The sequence below is a fragment of the Cannabis sativa genome, chromosome 2 (assembly GCF_029168945.1).
Source record: "Cannabis sativa cultivar Pink pepper isolate KNU-18-1 chromosome 2, ASM2916894v1, whole genome shotgun sequence".
Lineage (NCBI taxonomy): Eukaryota > Viridiplantae > Streptophyta > Magnoliopsida > Rosales > Cannabaceae > Cannabis > Cannabis sativa.
Window position 1 is genome coordinate 18,024,975 of NC_083602.1, and position 24,484 is coordinate 18,049,458.

General features: G+C 36.3%; 4 protein-coding genes across 4 annotated transcripts; 3 read left to right on the plus strand and 1 right to left on the minus strand.

Moving 5' to 3' along the window:
* Positions 1–858: 858 nt before the first annotated feature.
* On the plus strand, positions 859–1,635 carry LOC133034167 (secreted RxLR effector protein 161-like). The gene has a single exon (XM_061109202.1). The coding sequence runs from the start codon at positions 859–861 to the stop codon at positions 1,633–1,635; it is 777 nt and encodes a 258-aa protein (XP_060965185.1).
* Positions 1,636–8,733: 7,098 nt separating this feature from the next.
* LOC115719974 (uncharacterized) lies at positions 8,734–9,624 on the minus strand. The gene is made up of 3 exons (XM_030649143.2): positions 9,273–9,624; positions 8,999–9,170; positions 8,734–8,875 (listed from the first exon to the last, which is right to left on the minus strand). The coding sequence occupies exons 1-3, from the start codon at positions 9,622–9,624 to the stop codon at positions 8,734–8,736; spliced, it is 666 nt and encodes a 221-aa protein (XP_030505003.2).
* A 4,271-nt stretch (positions 9,625–13,895) lies between these two features.
* On the plus strand, positions 13,896–19,386 carry LOC115720623 (3beta-hydroxysteroid-dehydrogenase/decarboxylase). The gene is made up of 12 exons (XM_030649786.2): positions 13,896–14,490; positions 14,572–14,661; positions 14,780–14,913; positions 15,111–15,281; positions 15,450–15,575; positions 16,044–16,123; positions 16,425–16,623; positions 17,159–17,264; positions 17,658–17,832; positions 18,055–18,211; positions 18,549–18,615; positions 18,948–19,386. Exons 1-12 carry the CDS (start codon positions 14,256–14,258, stop codon positions 19,091–19,093), a joined length of 1,686 nt encoding a protein of 561 aa, XP_030505646.2. The 5' UTR covers positions 13,896–14,255; the 3' UTR covers positions 19,094–19,386.
* Positions 19,387–23,355: 3,969 nt separating this feature from the next.
* LOC115720011 (transcription factor TCP6-like) lies at positions 23,356–23,838 on the plus strand. The gene has a single exon (XM_030649179.2). The coding sequence runs from the start codon at positions 23,356–23,358 to the stop codon at positions 23,836–23,838; it is 483 nt and encodes a 160-aa protein (XP_030505039.2).
* The last annotated feature ends 646 nt before the right edge of the window (positions 23,839–24,484 follow it).

Sequence of the window (24,484 nt, forward strand, 5' to 3'; positions counted from 1 at the left end):
CCTGCTATTCATGATGACTACCTTGTCTATTTGTAAGAACATGATTATGATGTGGGAGACGCTTCTGAACCAGTTACCTACCAAAAAGCCACGAGGAGTCCTCAATCTAAGTTATGGTTGAATGCAATGACAGATGAGTCAAGTTCCATGTCCCGAAACAAAGTATGGAATTTAGTTGTCCTACCGAAAGGTTGTAGACCCATTGGATGCAAATGGGTTTACAAGATTAAATATGATTCAAGTGGGCAGCCAGTAAAGTATAAGGCTAGACTTGTTGCTAAAGGATATAGCCAGAGAGAATGTATTGATTTCAAAGAAACATTCTCACTTGTTTCTACCAAAGATTCTTTGCGAATCATCATGGCTATGGTTGCTCATTTTGATTTGGAACTTGAACAAATGGATGTGAAAACTGCTTTTCTAAATGGAGATTTGTATGAAGATATCTACATGACTCAACCTGTTGGTTTTGAGGAGCCTGGCAAGGGGCATATGGTTTGCAAGCTCAATAAGTCTATTTATGGACTTGAACAAGCATCGAGACAGTGGTATCTCAAGTTTGATGCAGTTATCATTGCAAATGGTTTCATCGAGAATAAAGTTGATCAATGTATATATATGAAGGTCAGTGGGAGCAACTTCATCTTCCTGGTATTGTATGTTGATGATATTATGCTTGCTTCTAATGATAAAAATCTGTTGTCTGAGATAAAGAAATTGTTATCTGACCATTTTGATATGAAAGACCTTGGTGAGGCTTCGTATGTACTTGGGATACAGATCCTCTGGGATAGAACTAAAGGTATTCTTCGGTTGTCTTAGAGAACTTACATTGATCAGATTTTGAAAAGATTCAATATGCATACTTGTTCACCTGGAAAGGCACCAATAGTGAAAGGTGATAAATTCTCAAAGGGCCAATGTCCACAAAATGATAAAGAGAGAGCTAAAATGAAAGTGGTTCCTTATGCGTCAGTTGTGGGTAGCATGATGTACGCTCAAGTATGCACACACCCTGATATCGCTTTTGTCGTTGGCGTGTTGGGTAGATACTTGAGTGATCCTGGACTTAGCCATTGGAAAGCAGCTAAGAAGGTCATGCGGTATCTTCAGGGTACCAAGGATCATATGTTGACTTATCGGCGAGCTGACACTCTTGATATAGTTGGGTTTAGTGACGCTGATTATGCAGGATGCGTGGATGATAAGAAATCCACATCAGGCTACATTTTCATAATGGCTGGAGGAGCTGTTTTGTGGAAAAGTGTCAAACAGACACTCACAGCATCCTCAACAATGGAGGCAGAGTATATGGCGTGTTATGAGGCTACTTGTCAGGCAATATGGCTGCGGAACTTCATTTCAGCATTGGGTGTTATGGACTCTATCTCGAGGCCGCTGAAATTGTACTATGATAACTCCGCAGCAGTAGCTTTCTCTAGAAATGTTAGAAGTACTTCCCGTTCTAAACACATTGACATAAAGTACTATTTTGTTAAAGAGAAAGTTACAGAGTCTCTTATTTCCATTGAATACATGCCTAGCACTGGCATGTTAGCAGACCCACTAACGAAAGGCTTACCCATATGTGTATTTTTGGAGCATGTTGCTCAAATGGGATTGTTAGAAGCCTAGCTGTTGAGCTCAGTGGGAGTTTTTCTATTATGTATTGAACATGCTAGTATCTTGTATGGAATGCTTATGATTTGTGTTTTGAACACGCATAATGATATTGTAGTCACTTCTAGTTATTGTTGACATATTCATGCATATATGTGTTGTTTATTGAAGTGACAGGTACAAAAGGGGATGAATGGGCATAGTCTCAATTTTGTTGTACCTCATGCATGTTTGGTTTGATTGTTATTGAATTAAAATGTCTTCAAGGTCAATTCATACATAACATATGTATCCCGTCGATATGATATTATGTATGTTTTTAATTGGTTACCTTATGTGTGGTAGACAATGTTATGGTGATTAATTATATTGTCCAAGTGGGAGAATGTTAGAATTAATATCGTGGACTAATATAATCATAAGCTTAATACATAAACACAATCATTAACTATGTGCCCAATATTTGTTCATAACCATAATGGGATGGTTGATGAATTAATTATGTATTAGAGGCACATGAGAGCACCATTTATATTATAATTGGCCCATTAAATTATAGTATACCATAAAAGGACCACTTAAGTCCTATTAGTGAGTAACCCCTTAGGGTTATAAGGGTATGAGATGTATATATATATATGTTATTGATGGTAGAGTGGTTTTAAGGTGTATGGTAATAAGAAAAGAAGGGATTGCTCCACATTGTGGCTCTAAGGGTTTGGGTTCAATCTTGAGAACTTGTTGGTGATTCTTGTTGGAGGCATTAAAGCAAAATGACTCATGTGGATGGATTGGGAGGTATGTGTATTTATGAATTTGATGCTCTAAATAAATATTGATCTTGGTTAATGATTATGAGTAATAAAGATTAGCATTTAATGTGTTTTTGTTAGCTCATAATCTATAGAAAGTTTAACATACATAATAAATGTTTATATAAAAATAAATATGTACTTAAACAAAATAATTATATAAGGCACCATTTTTTGTAAAAAAATTATATTTTATGTTTAAAGAATTTTTTTCATATATTTTTATAGTTTTTAATAGAAACAATACGAAAATAACAAGAAAACTATATAAAAGTAACATGAAAATAACATCTAAATAACATCAAAATAACAACAAAAATAACATACAGATAACAAAAAATTAACAACAAATTAACATGAGTACAACATAAAAATACCGTATTTTCTGTAAATAAAATCAAAAAAATCGTGAAAATATTTAAAATTCAGTGAAACTGTATTTTTGTAATTTTTTTTTGCTGTTTTTGTGTATTTGTGAAATAAACCCTAAAAATTCAAGAAAAAAAAAATTAATTAATTTTGTGGTACCTATTTGAGAGTTTATGGAGTATTTTTTAATTTTTTTTATGAAAGACTCAATTTTAATTTTTTACCCAAAACCCCCAAATCGCATGGGGGGATTGCAACAGTTAAGGAGTGCTCACCAATTAAGGGCTTAGATTTCATCTCGAAAAACACAATATTGATCCAACAGTTAAAGAGTCAGAGGGATTGCATTCATTACACTTCATTAGAACTGAGGCTTTTTCATCGTAGATATTTACCTTGATATGCGCGCTGACATCAATCAGTCGTCACCACGATACCCCAAGTAGACATATTCTCCTAAGATCCATAGAACTCACAAACCAAGAGGACGGACACACCTACAATGCTAGATGTAATCTAAAAGTCCCCAACTTTCCACATTCTGAAGCATACAAGATGAAATGATCTTTTCCTTTCCAAAGTTTTCCACGTGTTTAAGGCAATTCGAAAGAAAGACTGCAAGCTTCTGCCACTCTCAAGTCCCGAAAGCTTAGAGTGTAAATGTTATCCGTATTTCTGGAAGGGTGACACGTGGTATCTCTACAGAGTATGATTAAGCGAGAATGGCCTAGGTCAAAACCTTTCCACGTAGGAAGACCCAATCTAGAGGGAGGATGGGCTCGAGCCCATTTGAAGCCCAAAAGCCTCACCTCAGAAGACGAGGCTCCTCCAGATCTGGAAGGCTTCTAGCCTTCCAAAAGATGTAATAAGTGAAGACCTCTAGATGAGCCTTGGGATGCACCTAGAGGGGAATTCCAAGAGGCACCTCCGAAAGCCTTTTGAGGGGTGACGTGGCTGACCTCTGACGCCTGGTCCCACCAATCAGATTTTGTCTCCTATGTCAGAACATGGTAGTGCGTGCACACCAAAAGGAATACACCCTGTTTTGTCCAACGACGCCTATCTGACATCTTTGTCTACTGTAGTAGTGCCCATGCGTGACACTTGTCTTAGACCGTGTGGATCCCATCCGTACGAAACCTTTGCCCCACGAGCCAAAATCCTACAGTGGGCCTTAAAGTCATGTATTTTATGTATTTACCCTAATAGTGGGCCTAATTTTCACAGTAACACTAGCAGGCCACGGGTATGCCTGGATCTGGATCCTAACTTATAAATATCCCGTTATACATTCGTCCAGGAAGATGATTAATTTTATAGATTTTAGAGTTTCTTCTTCTCTAAGCTAGAAAAACTCAAGTGAGGAAATATAGCCAAAAATTACGGTTCTTCAACTTGTAAGACCCACTTATAATATATGAAGCCGTTTGGCCAATATATTGACTTGTAGACTAGAGTTCGTTAACACCCAAACCACGTAAAAATCTCCATTTATATTACTTAATTACTTATTTAATTTTTGAAGCTCTTCGTTAATTTGGTTTCCGAACATCTCGATAAATAGGTTCCAACATTCGATTCATTAGGAAAGTTAGGATTCCATATTTCTAAATCAAGTTTCCAAGCATCCACATTATTAGCTTCCCAAAATAGAAGTTGTAAGAATCATTCTTCTTTGGGAAACTTTAACGAGTGAATCAAAGAAACTAATAACGTGAACAAGAATTCATGATTACTCAAGATTTAAGCCAATCTATTATTGATCATCATTATAATATGAATTAGGTCTTTATAGTAAACAACATATTTGATAAAGATAACTTAATTGCATATCGGTCCATGTCATAAATAATCTCTATTATATACATCACCTTCACTTAGATGTAGGGCTGTACATCGGTCGGTTTGGGCAGTTTATCCTATATATTTTCTAATCAAATCTAAAGTTCGGGTTGCTAAAATTTAAGTGCAACCCGCCCAATTTAAAAAAAAAAATTGTAAACCGACCAACGGTCTAGGCGGTTTGGTCGGGTTAACCCGCCCAAACCGGTCAAACTTTTTTTTTTTTTGGTTTCAAAGTCAAAAAAAGTAAAAAGATAAATTAAAAATATCAAATTCCACCAAAGCACAATACAATATATATGACTTTAAAACTAACAATTAAGTATATAATTTTATATTATTATATATTTAATCATTTATGTTATAAATAATAAAAACTAAAAAGTAAAAAAAAAAAAAGCCAAAGTCGAGTTGGTCGGGTTATTCGATTTAATTGGGCGGGTTGGACCTATTTTCAACCCGCCCAATTAACAGATTGGGCGGATTGTAATTTTTTTTAGTTATTTTGGTTTGTAATTTTTATCGGTTCGGTTTGGGCGGGTTATTTGGTTTGGGAGGTTTACAAATTGTTTTGTACAACCCTACTTAGATGTCATACTACATCATCAATTCGAATCGAGATTGCCTCATCACTGAACCGTACTAGCAACCGTTGATTAAAGATTCCTTAACTTTAATATGTTGCAGACTATTTTATTCATGACTAAGTGATCTTAATTCTTTGTACAATACAAGTCACAATATGAACAAGGAATTTTTTGATATTTATATATAAATTATTAAATATTTAATATTCAAGTATATATCAAAATGTTCAACTAATATTTATAAACAATAATGTCTTTATAGGCTTTTCAAGACCTAAATCCTAACAAAGAATGATTTGAAGGTTTGAGTATGGAGGAAGAAGATAAATTAATTTTGATTTTAAGCTGTGTTTTTGTATAATAATTAGTATATAATAATAAACAATGTGTAATATTTTAATTTTTATACTATTTATTAATATTATATATTTAAATTTTTAAAATAAACTTTATTTTCTTATTAGGGAATTTCTCATCACGTTCTCGAGGAAGAATAAGAGGGAATAAGATAGAAATAGGGATTAGAATTGTTAATGGGAATGAGGACGAGAGCACTCCCCGCAATTCCATGCCCCTTGTGGATCCCTAATTTATGATTGAAAAAAAGCATAAATAAAAACTGTTTGACCTCACCGTCATTACATAATATATTTATCGAAATAGTTGATAACAGAATCAAGATCATTACATAATATAGTTATCGCAATTCCATGCCCCTACGGTCATTCCATGCCCCTTGTGGATCCCTAATTATAATATATATTTTTTTTTAAAGAACTTGTGCTTTATTAAAACAACCAGCAGTACAAAGCAAACAAAGCCACAAGCTACGTGGAAGGTAAAGAACCATTCCAAACTAACTCATTATCTAATCCAAGACCTAGCTTAGCTAATTTATGAGCAAGTACATTACTATTCCTAGGAACAAAAGAAATAGCTAGCCTTGGACTAAAAGATAACAAGTTCTTAACATTTATCAAAATATCATCCAATACACTATTATTCCAATTACAAGAGGTAAGCCTATCCACTATTGATTTGCAATCCGTCAGCAGCACATCTACAGGAAGGCGAATCAGCTGAGCCCATTGAATTGCCTGAAAAATAGCCTTAGCTTCAGCAACAGCAGGCGGCACCAAACCAGAGAAAGGAGTAGAAAAATCGGCCTTGACTGCATTATCAGCATCTAAGACCACCACTCCAATATTGTGCCTCCTATTTACTGAGTCAATAGCTGCATCTGTGAAAATTTTAAGCCCCCTAGAACTAGATATTTGTACTGAAGTCGAGGGGGATGCAGAATTGGAACCTGTGACATGATGTTGCTGTGCATCCAAAAACTTAAAGAAAAAGTTAAGGCTCCAATCATACACTTCCTTGGGAGGAATAGTATGCTGATTAAGAACAAAATTATTTCTTTGATTCCATAAAGCCCAAATGAAACAAAACAAAATACCAATATCATTTTTGTCCAAAGATTGTAGAAAACCAAGAAAAAACTCATCAATACCCAAGTGTTTAAAAGCATCATAATAAGCAGCAAACCTGGAATATCGCCAAACTTTCCTGGACCTGGAGCAATCTAGCAGAGCATGCTTGATAGTCTCATTCTCCAACTTACAAACAGGACACAAAGGGGAATTGATCACACATTTTTTAAACAAAGAATGAGCCACAGGGATTGCATTAGATAACAAACGCCAAACAAAAAGTTTAACCTTAGGAGGGGCAATTAAAGACCAAATTCTTGTCCAAAACTTCTTAAAATCAGAAAATGAAGAAGAAGATGGAAGGTCCTGATTAGAGAAAGCCAAATGATAAGCAGATTTGACAATAAAACATCCAGATTTCTCCTTTTCCCAAATCAGCTTATCATGACCATAACTTCCAGAAACAGGGACCTCAAGGATATCATAAATCATGGATTCATCAAAACAAGACTGCAATTTGCCAACATCCCAAGTACCTGAATCAGTAATAAAGTAGTACAGGGAATGAGAAGAAGGAGGTGGATCATTTGAGGTAAAAAACTTATGTCAATGATTGGGAAGCCAATGATCATCCAAAGTATGAATCCCATACCCATTACCCACTTTCCAAATAAGCCCAGAAGCCATTAGGTCCCTACCCCATAAAATGCTTCTCCAGGAAAATGAGGGACTGTGACCAAGGACAGCCTCAAGAATAGAAGAGTGTGGAAAATATCGAGCTTTAAGGATCCGACCAAGCAAGGAAGTAGGGTTTTGCATAATATGACAAGCCTGCTTAGCAAGCATGGCTTGGTTGAAATGCACAAGAGACCTAAACCCCAAACCACCCCTAAATTTGGACTGGCAAAGAAGCTTCCAGGATCTCCAATAGTTTCCCCAGAAGAACCCCACCAGAATCTAGCCATCGCAGCCTCAATACCTTTACTAATTTTAACAGGAAGCCTAAAACAAGCCATAGCATAAGCAGGAATAGCCTGAATTATAGCTTTCAGAAGAACCTCCTTTCCAGCCTTAGAAAAGCACTTAGATGACCAACCCCTAAGAACAGAAGCAACTTTATCACAGAGGTAAGTGAAATAGTGATATTTGGATCGAGTAAGACACTGAGGAAGACCTAAATATTTACAACCAAAAGGTCGATCCTCAAGGTTAAAAGTTTGAAAAAATAGAGCATGAATATCCTGCACAGTATAGATGACTTAGAGAAATTAATGGCCTGCCTAGAGGCCTTAGAATAAATATTAAACACATCCTGAAGAGCTAAGCAAGAGTTCCTATCAGCAGTACAAAACAAAAGGCTATCATCGGCAAAAAATAAATGAGAGATGGCAGGAGCATGTCTAGAGATGGCTATACCATTAAGAATATGAGCTTCCTGCCGCACTCTAAGAAGAGAGGATAAACCTTCAGCACATAGGATAAAAAGATAAGGGGACAAAGGAACTCCCTGCCTAAGACCTCTCGAGGGCTTAAGAGACCCACGAACATCACCATTGAGAAGAAAAGAAAGCTTAGTAGTAGTAAGACATTTCATAATTAAGTTAACAAAATTGACAGGAAAGTTAAAATGGAAGATTAAACTTTCCAAAAAGTGTCATTCAACACGATCAAAGGCCTTAGCCATATCAAGCTTAAGAACAGCCCAGCCGCGTTTACCTATTATTGATAGCATGAATTATTTCTTGGGCAATAAGGATATTATCAAAAATGATACGCCCAGAAACAAAGGCACTTTGAAAAGGAGAGATAATTTTGTCCAAGACCGATTTAAGGCGATTCGCCAAAACTTTAGAAATAACTTTATACATAGTGGTACAAAGACTAATAGGCCGAAAATATTTTAAAGAGCTGGCATGCTATTTTTTGGGAATTAAAGCTATAGGAGTAGTATTGATATTCGAAAAATCAACCCCATTATTTAAACAATCTAAAACCGCATTAACAAAACTAGCTCCCAGAGTATGCCAATTTTTTTGGTAGAAAAAAGCATTCAAACCATCCAAATTAGGAGCTTTATCCCCTGAGGCTAAAAACAACTTGTTTCACTTCTTGAGCTGTATAAGAGCTAGCCAAATAATCAATATCAGTCACATCTAGGGGAGGCCCTAAACAATCCAATATCTGATTAGTTGCCTCAGCATCACAACCCTCAGAGCTGAAAAGATTGGTGAAAAAAGAAGAAATAATACTAAACATAGCCTCGGGATCATTAGTACTATTACCAAAATCATCCTTTAAATATTTAATAGTATTATTCTTCTTTCTATGAGAAGCAAACCTATGAAAAAATTTAGTATTCTTATCACCTGCTCTATGCCAATTAACTCGAGATCGTTGCCTCCAGTAAACTTCCTCCTTATAAAGAAGAGCATCTAACTGGGACTGGAGATACTGGACCCTAAGAGCAGACTCTCTACTACTAGAAGCAGAGACCTGAAGCCTAGCAATCTCTTTTTGAGTATCCTGAATTCTAGACTAGAACATCATCTTAGTTGATTTGTTCCAGGACTTCAGAGCAGAAACACAAGCATCTTGGCAAAAAAGAAACTCACTAAAAGCATTCTCATGAGAAGAGGCCCTGGAAGAATTCATCCAAGAGTCATGCACCGTGGAATAAAAAACAGGGCTCTGAAGCCAAACATTTTCAAATTGAAACCGCTTCCTGAAAGGATGTAAACTAGAAGCAATGGACTCATGAAGGAAAACCTTAAGAGGACGATGATCGGAGCCATAAAATGGCAAGTGATGCAAATTAGCATTAGGGAAAAGAGTCCTCCAAGACTCAGATCCCAGAGCCCAATCAAGGCGCTCATGCACAGAGCGATTATGCCAAGTATACTTCTCCCCCTCAAAAGGAAGGGGAGAAAGACAGAACTTATCTAAAAATTGGGCAAATTTCTCCATATCAGTATGATTATAGTAATTACTGTTGGGTTTTATGCCCTAAATAAAAACTCATTTTAATATAATCAGATTTACTTATTAATATAGATCAGAAATAACATTTAATGTTGCATGGTTCACATGATTTATTTCATGATTATATGTACATAATGTATGAATTCATCTGAAACCCTTTTCACATACTTGATCCTGTTTATTGTGTTGTCAACACATTGGAAAGTAAACATGACTATGTGAATAAAGTTTCCTAGATTTATCAGACACATGGTTTTACTGATATGATAATCTACAACAGAGTTTACTTGCATTTGGAGAAATGCTATGTTCTTTCCAGAGCATTGGTTAAAGTAAAGCTCAGGTTGGATGCATGAAGTATGCATCGGAAGGGACCGATATTGAACTTTGACTTAGATTTATTAAACTTACCGTAATATCTATTCAAGTCAATATCGCCTAGTTGATCCTAGATCAAATGATCTTAATCCTGTTATGATTAGGCTCGATCTCGAGAGGCTCTTCATGTTCTTTGATTTGTTAGTTAAGCCTACTTTTGGGTCAAGGTGATACGTACATTTTGGGAACACGATAGTGCAATTGAGTGGGAGCGCTATCATAAACATGGAATCTATAGCTTCTATTTGTCGAATAGTAAGTAAAGGATGATCTCCTTCGAGCTTGACCAAACGAAAATAAATGGTGGAGATCTCATTTCACATAAGCTAAAATATCATTTATACGAGGTTAAGTGTTTTAAGGATTAAATACATTGTAGGGTGTAACGGTAATCTAATCTCTTTACAGTGTTGATCATTCATATAGAGGATCATTGATCAAATTAGGATTATAACAATGGATAACTAATGATGTGTTTATATGGTGGAACATATAGAGCATTCTATATACTGAGAGTGCAATTCTAAGTTCTATGCGTGGATTCAACGAAGAATTAATAAGTCAGTGAATTTAGGTTATAAATTCTTGATTAGCTTATTGGAAGCTCGGTTATATAGACCCATGGTCCCCCCACTAGTTGAGATAATATTGCTTGTAAGACTCATATATTTGGTTTTGATTAATCAATTATATTTCTCAAATTAGACTATGTCTATTTGTGAATTTTTCACTAAGTAAGGGCAAAATTAAAAAGAAAGAGTTTTAGGGGCATATTTGTTAATTATGATACTTTGTATGGTTCAATTAATAAATATGATAAATGACAATATTATTTAATAATTATTTATAGTTATTAAATAGCTAGAATTGGCATTTAAATGGTTGAATTTGAAAATTGGCATTTTTGAGAAAATCGGATGCAGAAAAGATAAAACTGAAAAATTGCAAAAAGTGAGGCCCAAATCCACATTGTATGGCCGACCACTTTTGGAGGGTTTTCCCTCTGATATTTTCATTATTTTAATGCCAAATAATTCAAACCTAACCCTAGTGGAATGCTATAAATAGATAGTGAAGGCTTCAGGAAATTTACACACTTTTCTTCTGACTTTTCATTCAAAAATACTGAGCCTCTCTCTCTCCCTATCTTTGGCCGAGCACTCCCTCTCTCTCTTCTTCCTAAGGATTTCGAAATTCTTAGTGTTAGAGTAGTGCCCACACACAGCAAGTGATACCTCAATCATAGTGAGGAAGATCGTGAAGAAAGACTTTCAGCAAGGAGTTTCAGCACTAAAGATTCAGAGAAAGAGATCCAGGTTCAGATATTGATAATGCTCTACTACAGAAAGGAATCAAGGGCTAGATATCTGAACGGAAGGAGTCATATTATTCCGCTGCACCCAATGTAAGGTTTACTAAACTTTATATGTGTTTATTTCATCGTTTTAGAAAGTTCATATTTAAGGTGTTAATCAACATACTTGTGAGTAGATCTAAGATCCTGGTAAAATAATTTCCAACAATTACTCCCTATTTTATCATCAAAAAACAAAAAACTATTGAAATCTCCCATAATAAGCCAAGGAAGATTAGGGGCATTAGAGAAAGTTTTTTCCAAGAGATTCCAAGTAAACAAACGATTAGAAGCAGTAGGAGAACCATAATAACCAGTAAAATGAAATATTTCATTATCATTAAAGTTAATATTACAGTCTATATGATTACTAGAATAGGATAAAATATTTACATATACAGTAGCTTTCCACAAAAGAAGAAGTCCTCCAAAATACTTCCTAGGGACTTCAAAACCATTATCAAAACCTAGAGCTACTCTAACACGATCCACAGCCATAACAGGCAATCGAGTTTCCATAAAAAAAAAAACAATATCAGGGCAGTGATCCTTGACCAGCAGGGAGAGCCTCCTGAATGCACATGTACTCCCAAACCACGTGCATTCCAACTTAACACACTCATTTTTCTGGGCGGGTGTGCATAGCAACACCCGCTTGTTCCAAGTTATCACCAGCAAGAGAAGATTCCTCTTCTTTGTCACCAGCACGAGCGCGTTTCAGTTGGGACCTCACAGAGCTTCCAACCACAACATGATGTGGCTGGAAAGAAGGTCTCTTAACACCGGAGGCAGAAGCTAAGCCCTTCCCACGAACAGCAGGGTCAGTAAGACCTTGAGAAGAGTTAGCACCAGTAGCAGAATCACCAACAGAAGAGGAAATCTCAGATAGAGACACAGGATTAGCAGGGCCAGCAGAAGAAACATGCATTTGGTCAACCATAATAGCCACAATTAAAGAATCAGTGGAGTAGGCTGTAAAAGCCGATGGTCGCAAGGAAATGTCAAAGTTGGGTCTAACAGATTGTGAGGAAACAACAGAAAAGTTGGGATTCAAAGGAGTGGGCATCATAAGAACATCAGTAGATGAAGGAGAGGCAAAAGGACCAGTGAAGTGATCATTGAGACTTAGGAAAGAAGGGAAAGTGATGGCCTGATTAGAGAAGTGCTGAGGGGGCAAATTAAGATTCACAGGCTGGTAATTAACCATAGTAATGGTTGGGGGATGGGGATATTGGAAATGCTGGGTCTTATTAGTAATCTTTTCTTTACCCCTAAGTAAGATGTTATAGGGGCACAAAGGCTCAGTCAGAAGCTCATCACATCTCTGTAAGAAAGGCAAAATTTTTTTTGTATGATCTAATTTCCCACAGAAAAAACAGAAATCAGGCAGGCGCTCATATTTAAAATCAATCCACTTAACAAACTCACGCCCCATCCTAATAAATTTAATGTTCATACCCCTCATAATAGGCAGGTTAACATCCAGAAGAACTCTCAGACGCAGATAAGGACCAGTGCCCTCCTTAATGGTGTCCTTATCCACCTCAATAAGGTCACCAATCTCCATAGCTATAAACCTAGCAAGGTCATAGGACTTACACATGAAAGGAATACCATACACTTGGATCCAAAAAGGAACATAATGGAGATTATCAGAAGTAAAGGGAAAGGAACTATCAGGAGCTGCAAAGATAGTAAGACACTGGGCAAAATGCCATGGTTGACCCTCTAAAATTCTACCCTTATCCCCTTCACAGCCAAAGGAGACAAGAAACATGCCATCAGCATGCTCAAACACAGTAACAGGGAATCGGCATTGCGATGACCAGATACCAGAGAGAGTTTTCATCAGAGAAGGCCTATTGTAAGGACGAATAGTATGCAGTTTAAGGAGAAGACTACTGGGGGCAGGATCAGAACTGGAAGAACCAGCATCATAGGTGAAAACAGTGGACTCATCAGAGGGGAGAACAAGAGCATTAGAAACATTGTTTAAGAACTCATCCATTTTAACAAAGAGAGAAGAGACAGCTATATGAGCAGGAAAAAACAAGATGAAAGAAAGGTGATGAAGAAGATAATATCTGAGCTTGGAGATATATATAAAAAACCAAAAGGCACGAAGTAAACACCGGAGAACCACCCTAGTCATGTCCCTAGTCGCATCCATTGAAGCAGCAATGATGAGAAGAACCTGAGAGACTTTGGGAAACCATTCGTCCGCCTCCAAATTGCGATATCCAAGGGGGTTTTTCTGGGTATGGATTCGGGGGATCAGGAGTAAATGGGAAGGAGACAAAAGGGAATGATGAGAAAAATTAAATAGAAAGGGCCAAAGAAAGGGCTTGTAGCAATTAATGCTCCGATCAAAATTAATGGAATGTGAAAGAGAAACATAATAACCCCTAAAGCATTTAATACATAGAAAGGATGGAGAAGTAGGCAAAAAAGGGTATCTACAATAAGTCAAACCACCACTATACCAATAAGGGTGGACGAGATCCTCCATGAGAGGAACCAAACACAAAGGAAACGAGGAGATGGATAGCATACTTGCTAGAAGGCTCCAGAGAGAGAAAAGCTTAATAATCCTAATTATAATATTTTAAAAATTGCTTGTAAATAATATTTTTTTTGAAAGCCTCTCAAAACACTTTTTTAATCCTAAAACTGCTATTTCAAAATATAAATAAATAAATAAATTCTAAAAGCAATGCTTTTTTCCAAAAAATACATACCTCTCTTGGTCATGTGTTCAACTTGTAAAGCCACCTGTCTGACTTCTCCCGCAGTGTTACTCTGTCACTGAGTTTCAAGCTCTGTTCAATCTCAGATCCATTTTAGCAACCTCCAATCCTTTATTGCTATTTTCCAACCAACTATAATGGCCGCCGGCGAACAAAGATGGTGTGTTGTCACCGGAGGCCGGGGCTTTGCGGCGCGCCATTTGGTAAATATGCTAGTTAGATCAGAAAAATTTTCTGTTCGAGTCGCCGATTTGGGTCCTACCATTGATCTGGAACCATCCGAGGAAAATGGGATTCTTGGAGAAGCTTTGCGCGACGGCCGAGCCGTTTACGTCACTATCGACCTTCGTAATAAGGCCCAAGTTCTCAAAGGTCAGCCCTCTTCCGTACTGTAAAATCTCAAGGAATTTTGATTTGGAGTTGGTTTTCACTTGCGTTTTTTCTTTGGTACAGCATTCCAAGGGGCTGAGGCTGTGTTTCACATGGCGGCTCCGAATTCCTCCATCAATAATTACCAGCTGCATCATTCGGTCAACGTTGATGGTAGGAAATGTGATGTTGATTGAAAGTTTCCTTTACTGTATTTTTTGGGGTGGCTTTCGTTATGTATCAGTAGATAATTATTCTATGTAGTCAATGCACCTTCAACTTTTCTTTGTAGGAACCAAGAACGTCATTGATGCTTGCGTTGAACAAAAAGTGAAAAAATTGATATACACTAGCTCTCCTAGTGTGGTATTTGATGGGGTTCACGGAATAGTCAATGGGGATGAGTCTTTGCCATATCCCGCTCAGGTAGTGAATTGACCCAACTCAGCTTTTGTAAGAATAATACCCAGAAACCCGTTATATTATTTGTTTAGACTGTTAGACTTATGCATGTATTAATCTCATGATGAAATACAGTTCAATTAGAGGTCTGGGTTGGGTTGTAGACTGTACTTGCGACTAACTAGGTTGGTGTTGCTCATGCCAATGTCCAATTTTTCCAGCACAACGATCACTATTCAGCAACTAAAGCGGAAGGAGAGGCATTGGTAATCAAGTCAAATGGTGTTAATGGGCTTCTAACATGTTGTATACGTCCTAGCAGCATATTTGGTCCCGGTGATAAGTTGCTGGTGCCATCTCTAATTGCTGCTGCTAAAGCTGGGAAATCCAAAGTATGTTTTTTTTTATTTGTAAATGTTCTCTACTTTTCTACATTATATTTAGATAAATAAATTAGAACAAACGAAATGCATTACCCTTTTTCTTTACATTATGTGTCACTAAGAATCTTCAAGGAATATATTTTCACTTTTGATTCTCCTTTCTTTTCAAATGTTCAGTTTATCATTGGTGATGGCAACAATGTATATGATTTCACTTATGTTGAAAATGTTGCTCATGCCCACATTTGCGCGGAACGGGCATTATCGTCAGAGGGGGCGGTTGTTGAAAGAGCTGCAGGACAGGTGCTGATTTACCTTTTTCAACAGAAAGATGAAACTGTATTGTTTGTCTTTCTGTAGTTCCTTCTATTAAATCCAAATGTCTCATGGGAAAAGCTTTTGATAGTAGAAGTTTCCAGGATGTGAATTCTAATTTGGAATTAGATATTATTAATTTCCCTTTCTCTCTATCAGCGATTCTTCTTTTTCACTATACAATGTAGTTTCTGGCCAAGTTGACCCCCTGTTTCTATCACGAACAGATTATTGCCTTCATTTTATTTACTTATATGTTATGGCTAAATTTTTTTACGGATTTATTTGTCTAAAAACTGATTGCTTTATTGTTATTGCTAACAATGCCGTATAAAATTATGTTAACTTGATTTGCCTTAAGACTTGACAGAAAGAGTCATTCTTTGAAATGCTTTTGGTGTGGAATCTGGTAGATTATCTTACGAATATGAAACTAAGTTGGGGTTGGTTTTGCAGGCTTATTTTATAACCAATATGGAACCTATTAAGTTTTGGGAGTTTCTTTCACTTATTCTTGAAGGTCTTGGCTATGAAAGGTATTTCTTTGTCTTTAGCTCTTCCATTCAACTAATTTGTAAATTTTTGGATTTGTTTATGCACAGTTATCATTCAGTTGAGTTCTTCTATTTTGTTCTGTTTGTGTGCATTTTTCTTTTAATTATTTCTCTTGGTGAACAATTTTTTTTTTATAAGCCTTGCTGCATAAAGCACCCTACTATAAGGAACAATCTCCAAAATCATTAATGTTTCCCTTTCTGAATTGTGGTTGAAGAATACAGTAATGTATTTGGTCCATGATATTTTATTATGTATTTCCTGAACCAATGTAGTTTGCAGGCCAAGAATAAAGATCCCAGCCTTGGTAATGATGCCAATTGCACATGTTGTTGAGTGGACATATAAGCTGCTTGGTCCATATGGGATGAAGGTTCCACAGTTGATACCTTCAAGAGTTAGACTCCTCTCTTGCACTAGGTCTTTTAATTGCTCCAAAGCAAAGGATCGCCTCGGTTACACTCCCATTGTAACTCTTCAGGTTGTTTGATCTTTCAAAGTAATGAGTAACAACTATTTGTTTAAACACAGGATTACACTTTTCTCTTGATTTTGTGGTTCCAATCAATTTTTTTAAACTTGTGCTGTCATATCTGTAGTTTAATAAAAGATAGAGGTTAAGCAATGAAAATTTATAAAGTGAGTGAATAAAGAGAAAAATGCTGATTAGCCAATTAGAACCACGGTCGACATATGAAATATAAGCTGAACTTGAACTGAAAACATTTTAAAAAAATACCTTTGAATAAAATAAGTCTATCTTGCATGGTCATTACGTATTTGCATTCTACTTAGGATTTCCAACCAATAATTTGCCTTATCTTAGATATAGGCTTACAATATTTATTTTTCTTTTCTTGTAATGTTTGTTGAATATGTGTACTTGGGTTGGAAACCTATTACTGATAGGTACGTGTACATTGGTGATTTACATGTGCTAGCAATCCAGATTATCTTTCTTTATTGACTGAAATTATTGCTTTGGTTGATTTATTTGTGATTTTACTTTTCTACAGGAAGGTCTCAAAAGGACATTGGAGTCATATCCACACTTAAGGGCTGAACATCAACCTAAAAGAGAAGGGCCATCTAAAGCTTCCACGTATCTTGGAAGTGGTAGAGGTACGAAGTATTGGACTTTGGTCATCTTACCAAAAAAAATCTTCAAATTTCCTTAGATGACTAATTTTATAAGTAAGAGTACACCTTATGTAGGAAAGCTTTATTTGATGATGCAAATATTTTCCAACCCAACTCAACCCCATAAGGAAAGGGGCAAATTACTTATTTTAGGAAGAATTGATGACTCGGGTTGATGCTATAAGATGAGAAGCAGAGTGAGAAAACACAATTGAGTTCCTAAAGTCATTTGGAATATCTTGAATAATTTTGATGGCTGATTAGTTTATTCTGAGCTGCCAAGTCCAACTTGAAAGTGTCGTGTATGAGAACATGCAAAGTATACATGTGTTTAATTTTCACGGATAAATGTAATTTGGCATTACTATTTTGCAGTTGCTGACACATTACTTTGGAAGGATAAAAAACAGACAATCATCACGTTGATCGTTCTTGCTGCCATCTACTTCAACTTTGTTGCATCTGGATTTTCTATAATTACTGCATTTTCAAAGATTCTTTTGGGAATAGCAATATTCTTACTGATTCATGGCTACTTACCTAGAAAACTGTAAGAGCAACACTTTGTTTTGACGTATTGATGCAGCACTGAATGTAAATAGACTGCTGCTTTCTCATTTGATAATTATACATTTTTAGCAGGGGCAAGCTCTCCGTGTCATTAGATTTGAAGTTCTCTACGTCAATTTGAAGTTCTATTAGTCAGTTATGAATTTCCTACTCTCATTAGATGAAATCTAACCCTTTCAAATGGAACTTTGTACTGGTGCAGTTTAGGGTACAGTGTTGAAAAACTTTCCCCATCTCATTTTGAGCTGTCAGAAGAGAAGTCACAAAGAGTTGCCACATCAGTAGCGTCATCATGGAATGGTGCTGTCAATGTCTTAAAATCTCTTGCCAAGGGAAATGATGGGATGCTTTTTGTTAAGGTACTTGTCAACTTTTGATTCTTTTCATTAGTTTTATCTTCATCTTAATTAGTTTGTCTTAGTTGGCTAGTTCACTTACTATCCAATGTCCGGTTTTCCCAACAAAAGTACTCAGTGTTCCACTTTTACGCTCAATGGTTGTAGGTATCACATCCTTGCATTTATAAAATTATGAAAATACTATTTACCCACATTCAAATCTGCACTAATTTTCATTGACCACTATATAGGAATTGACACTTTTACTAGCCTAATGTATGCTTGTAACCAGTTTTATTTACTAATTATTTAACGTTGAATTTATGATCCCTTGACTTTTCGGGGGATAATGTAACAGGTTGCTTTTTTCCTGATGGCTATTAGCTTCCTTGGAGCTGTTTCCCTTCGGAGCTTATTTGTGATAGGTTTGTGTTCTCCCTCGTGTCCTAAATGCACATTGAATGAAATTTAAGGCGATGAAGAATAAAAAAGATGATTAACAGTGAAACCAAATTATTTTTTCCCAAAAAAAAAAATTAAATAAATTAAGACAAATAGTAGTTAAATTTTCTGGGAGTGCTTTTTAGTACATCTTGTTCTGCTCTTTGCAGAAAATGCAATGATGAAAACTAAAAACCATGAACTGATTACACTTTTTGGGAATGTGTGGATTGTCATATAATAATGACTTAGTTTGAATGGTCATGGTTTTCCTATATTTATGAAATAAAAACTAATGTGGCTTATTTAATTTCAGGACTTCCTGTTGCCTTTTTAGCTTTCTACGTCTACGAGAAGAAGGAACAAGAGATTGATTCCATTTTTCTAGAGGTTTTGTCTTGCGGAAGCAAACTGAAATCTGATATAGTTAAAAAAGTAAGGAGGTCCAAGAGGACAGAATGAATACCATTCCAAATAATTTTATGGCATCAATCCATACTGTTTTGCCCAAAGATTTGTGTGCAGTATAGCTTGATGGTTTGGAAGTGCAGGTATTGACATTTTGGTGTTGGTTGTGTTGGTTCAGTTTGTCAATCTAAGAATTCTATACATTTACTCAATATAATTGTTCAATCCTACTTTTACTTTAGTGTAGGATAATGTTCATATTTTTATATGTTCATATTTTTTTTGTCTTGAAACCTCCTGGTTTCTTGGATTTTGACTTTGTTTTATTTAATTCATTTTGTCATCAATTTCATGTACTGTGGGGTCCAAATTTATTATGGACGGCTGATATTCAGAAGTTTTGTTTTCATATTTGCTCCCAAAATATTTCATATTGTATACCTTAGCTATTCATTTGAGATACACAATTATCTATAATCCACTTGAACTTCTAATTTGTTAGCAAAATTGTTCTGTAATAAAACTAATTTGACTTCATATGCTTATCAAATAATAATGCCCTTTACGAATTAATCTTTTTATATTTCGCAGTGGATAAAATGACAATTTACACTAGATACGTTTTTATAAATTAATTTTTGAACTTTGCGGCTTAGGTAGGACGTAGAAGAGTTGCATTGTATTAAATAATAAGGAACACTATATTTGTATAAAACTTTGTATATTTTATTAATGATTACGATTATATATTTTAATGCAATGAGAATTGTATTATTTAATACATAATAAATGATTTGTATTAACATATTTTGAGCACTCCTGCAGTTTGGATTTTTTCTAGAATGATATGGCAGTTGATTTTGACATGTTTTGTGAGCTCGTAATACACTAAGATCTCTGAAATGTGAATGACAACTGCATTGCCACAATATAATCTTTTAGGGAGCTAGTGATGAACAACAAAGTCTTTCAAGAAAGCTAATAACCAAGTGATCTCACAAGTGGCGTTGGCCATTACGCGATACTGAGCCTCGACAAAAGAGCAAGAGATAGTAGGATTTTTTTTTTTTACTTCTAGGAGATAAGGGAATTGCCAAGGAAAATGCATTAGTCAGTGAGTGAGCGTCGAGTGTCCACGCAAGTCCCCCAATTAGCGTAGAAAAATACTTTGAGAGAAAGATTGTGTCATCTGGTAAGTTTGATACAACATATGCAGTGATATGAGAGGGAGAAGTGGAGAAGAAAAACAAGCCTTGACTTGGAGTAGTTTTGATTAGGAATGGAATTTAGGCCATTTTCGCGGACCGGGGGCTCGGGGCAACTTTGGCCCAATTATCTAGGGTTTTTATCGGGCTCTAAGCCTGGCCTGGTACATATTATTTCGGATCGGGCCCGACCCGGCCCAATTTCAGATATTAAAAAAAAAACCTAAATCCCTAAAAAATTCATTCCCAATTTCTTTAGTTTTAAACTTTGACTCTTCTATGGTCTCTCCCGTTTTCTCTCTCTCCGACGACTGATGGCTCCCATCTCCAAGGACGGTTGACTCCCATCTCTGACGATGGCTGACTCCCATCTCCGACGTCCTCTGACTTACTTACCCAGGTAACAAGTAACAACTGTAACAATGGCTTTCTGGATTTTTTTCATATGTTGTGTTTTTATATTTTGCCATGCATGTTCCGGTTCTTTTGTTCCAATATTCCAAATATTCAAAAAATTATGAAATTAAACTGTTCTGTATAATTCTTTTTAAAATTTGAGTTAAAACATATGTATTTTTGTTATTGATATTTTCTTGCGATTAGGGTATCAAAAGATCGAAGAGGAAGGCAAATGACGATGTTGTGCCCACGTCAGTGACTCCAAAACTGTTCTCAGCCACATTCAAAGTTCCGAAGTTGAAGAACTCACATCCTTTGCGTGATTAGAAAACTTCTTTATATTGTGATTTTCATGTAAATTATGTATTTCAATTAGTTAAGGAGTAGGCACCAATTATTCGTTGAAACATTTGTTTTGGGAATGGGGTGGATTGGTGTGGAGCTGGATACTTTGCTAGAGTAAGAGTTGTTGTGTAGCCATGTTCTCCTGCCCAATGCAAATGATCATCTCTACATGTCTCACTGACTATTCAATTATTTTTCTTTAAAAATAAATAAATAAATAAACTATTTTTTTTTAAAATACGGGTCGGGCCCGATCGGGTTCGATTATTTTGGGTCGGGCCTGACCCATTAAGATGAAGAAAGTAGTCAGGTCGGGCCAGGTCAGGTTGGGCCAAAGCGATATCGGGTCGGGCCGGGTCTATGACAGGTCAGCCCGGGCCCGGCTCGATTGACATTCCTAGTTTTGATGTATTGGAACATTCAATGGGTAGCTTGTAAATGAGGTGTTCTTGGTGATGACATGAACTGGTTGAGTTTGTTTACATCAAAGGAAAGACCAGGTCTTGTAATGGTAGGTAGGTGAGCTTGCCTATGGTGCTTCTGTAGGTTATGGGATTCAGAAGAAGATCACTGATGTCCTTACTAAGCTTCAAGTTTGGCTCCATGGGAAAGGAAACATGCTTACGACCTAGGAATCCTGTCTTAGACAAAATGTGTAAAGCCAAAGGCCATTGGGAACAGAGATCCCTTTGTTAGAACATGCAATTTCAAGACCAAGGAAAAATTCGAGTGGTCCAAAATCTTTTAGTTTGAAGTGTTTATTTAGATCCCAATTGCAAGGGGCTTGCTTAAATAATACAAGCTTTTTTTTAAGTCACACACGACTTGATTCTCAAGGCCTCAACCATCTCGACCACATGCTCAAGACCTAAAGCATTTCGGCCAAAAGGTCTCCATGACCATATTGGCCAAGTCCTACAAGCATGCGTCTCGGCCATGCTCAACAAGTGAGCATCTTGGCCAAGCCCTACAAGCATGCATCTTGGCCACACCAAGAGGAAAGCCTCTTGATGACCATCTTTGCCACACCAAGAGGAGAGCTCCTTGGTGACCTTCTCACATTTGGGGAAGCATCTCGACCACTTATGCTTAAAGAGCATCTCAGGCATGTGATGTAACCAACACTTAGTGAATTTTCCTAAGTGTTGGGAAGAAAACTATTGATCGAAGAATTAAAAGGACAAACATACACACGGTCAAGTGCACGTTAGGGTACGACCATGCCACTTCTAAGATCTAGAACAAGAGGATAGTTGTGAGAGAGGGTACGAGTAGTGGAGACGTTTCGCCTACATGCCCTGACGTCCCGACTAAGGGTATTCTGCAACCACTAACTCTGCATGTTGAGACCACCTGACACCCGACAATCACAATTTTCAACAAGACTAACTCCTGCATCCTGTCACCTACAAGTGTACGATGTCCTACTTGTTCTCCTTAGAGACCATTTACGTATCTCAGGTCATTAGAGTATAAATACCCATTCACAGATTGGGTTGGAAAATTATTGTAAGGATAAGCACATGAAAGCAATACAAAACTTATTCTTCTCTTCATTGTTGTCCTCAACATTCATTCTTCTTGAGGCTTTATAACCTTCATCATTTTTTCTTCGTGAACACTTTCCATAACAAACATGATAATTTTTATTTTCCCCCTATATTCTCCTTACTTTTTTTTTTCTTACCAAAATTCAACTTCCAACTATAGCCTTAATATATTAGTTCATTCTCTTCCTAAATTGGTTAGCGATGCTTCATACCAAGACTTGGTGGCTAGATCTACCCATAGTAATCTATCTTTCTTGTTTGAACTTTGCTTGTATTGGCTTTACCATTTATGTTCATCTTTTAATGAAGTTTCTATTTATTTCAAAAAATAATTAAAATAAAGGAACATCTTTTATCAAATACCAGAAACAAACTTAGGGACAGAAGTAATGTTAGAACCTTTTAACAAAAGTAATACCCAAATACATTTATTAATTTGCATAGAAAAGACCAACAAAACTGAAATGGAATACACTAATTATTAACACAACTCATGCATTGTCGTTTTCTCATACTATTCATTAAAATATTTGAAGAAAAGAATTAAATTTCCTACAAACTCATGGGCGTTACGTGTAGTCAAGAAGCATATTATATGTAAAAATAAAATCCTTCCATTTCCATAATTAATCACCTCAAAAAACCACTTTGACTCGTCTTCTTTCTTTTGTTGACTATTAATTTCCATATATACAATACAAACAAACATTTCTCTTTCTCCATTTGACACTAGGCGAAACGCATGCACACTTTGAATCAAAAACAACTATATATATACATATATGTATATGCATATACGCAGTTTCTCCACACTGAAATGGGTTCCTCGAAGAAAATGGATGAAAATTCGGAAATACAGAAACCTGTTCGACAAAATGCCTCAACAAAAAAGCATCTCAACCCTAAACCCGCAAAAGACCGGCACACTAAGATCGACGGCCGAGACTGCAGGATCCGCCTCCCGGCGACTTGCGCGGCGCGTGTGTTTCAGCTGACACGTGAGCTGGGTCACAAAACTGAAGGCCAGACCATCGCGTGGCTGTTGGAGCATGCCGGTGCATCGGTTAATGTGACAGGGACGGAGGAGAAGGATGGTGTTTCAAGCGCAAAAGATGTTCCTAGTGACAATATTGAGAGTAGTTTGGTAAAGAATGAGAGCAGTGGGTTTTCGAGGGCTCAGCAAGCACCGAATTTCGAGATTGATCATCTTTTGAGCAACTTTGATTTTGAGATGGGTATTCTGCAACCGCTGTTGATGGCCGAAGCGAAGGACGAAGAGACTCGTGAGAATATCACCTAAATGTAAACGGTCTAATAATTTTCCAAACTCTAGAAGTGATTTTTCTTTTTTATTTTTTTTTTAGGAAAATCTGAACAATTAAGTTGTATATCGGGATATGCTTTGTTAAAAAAAAAATTGTTATGTGGGAGTGGGATATGTTTTTTAATGACTGGAGCTTTTTTGTATGGTTTTTGAGAAATAGCGGTGGTGAAAAAATATGCTTTGTTAAAAAAAAGAGAATTGTTATGTGGGAGTGGGATATGTTTTTTAATGACTCGAGGTTTTTTTTGTATGGTTTTTGAGAAATAACGGTTGTGAAAAAATATGCTTTGTTAAAAAAAAAAAAAGAATTGTTATGTGGGAGTGGGATATGTTTTTTAATGACTGGAGGTTTTTTTGTATGGTTTTTGAGAAATAACGGTGGTGAAAAAATATGCTTTGCTAAAAAAAAAAATTGTTATGTGGGAGTGGGATATGTTTTTTAATGACTGGAGGTTTTTTTGTATAGATTTTGAGAAATAACGGTGGTGAAAAATTATTACAAATTATGAGGATTAAGAAACTTGGAACAGGTTAGCAGAGAAAGAAAGAAAGAAGCGCTGTTATTGAAAAATAGAAAATTGTTATTGTCTTAGATACAATATAGCTAAGTTTATATACCCAG

What these genes read in the sequence shown, in the direction of transcription:
- LOC115720623 (XM_030649786.2), top strand. Translation starts at nt 14,256, where the DNA reads ATGGCCGCCGGCGAACAAAGATGGTGTGTTGTCACCGGAGGCCGGGGC. An exon ending in TAAGGCCCAAGTTCTCAAAG is followed by an intron (nt 14,491 to 14,571) that starts GTCAGCCCTCTT and finishes TCTTTGGTACAG; the next exon opens with CATTCCAAGGGGCTGAGGCT. An exon ending in CTTTGCCATATCCCGCTCAG is followed by an intron (nt 14,914 to 15,110) that starts GTAGTGAATTGA and finishes CAATTTTTCCAG; the next exon opens with CACAACGATCACTATTCAGC.
- LOC133034167 (XM_061109202.1), top strand. Translation starts at nt 859, where the DNA reads ATGCATACTTGTTCACCTGGAAAGGCACCAATAGTGAAAGGTGATAAA.
- LOC115719974 (XM_030649143.2), bottom strand. Translation starts at nt 9,624, where the DNA reads ATGGAGAAATTTGCCCAATTTTTAGATAAGTTCTGTCTTTCTCCCCTT. An exon ending in TTCTCATGAGAATGCTTTTA is followed by an intron (nt 9,171 to 9,272) that starts GTGAGTTTCTTT and finishes ATACTCAAAAAG; the next exon opens with AGATTGCTAGGCTTCAGGTC. An exon ending in AATACTAAATTTTTTCATAG is followed by an intron (nt 8,876 to 8,998) that starts GTTTGCTTCTCA and finishes CAATCTTTTCAG; the next exon opens with CTCTGAGGGTTGTGATGCTG.
- LOC115720011 (XM_030649179.2), top strand. Translation starts at nt 23,356, where the DNA reads ATGGGTTCCTCGAAGAAAATGGATGAAAATTCGGAAATACAGAAACCT.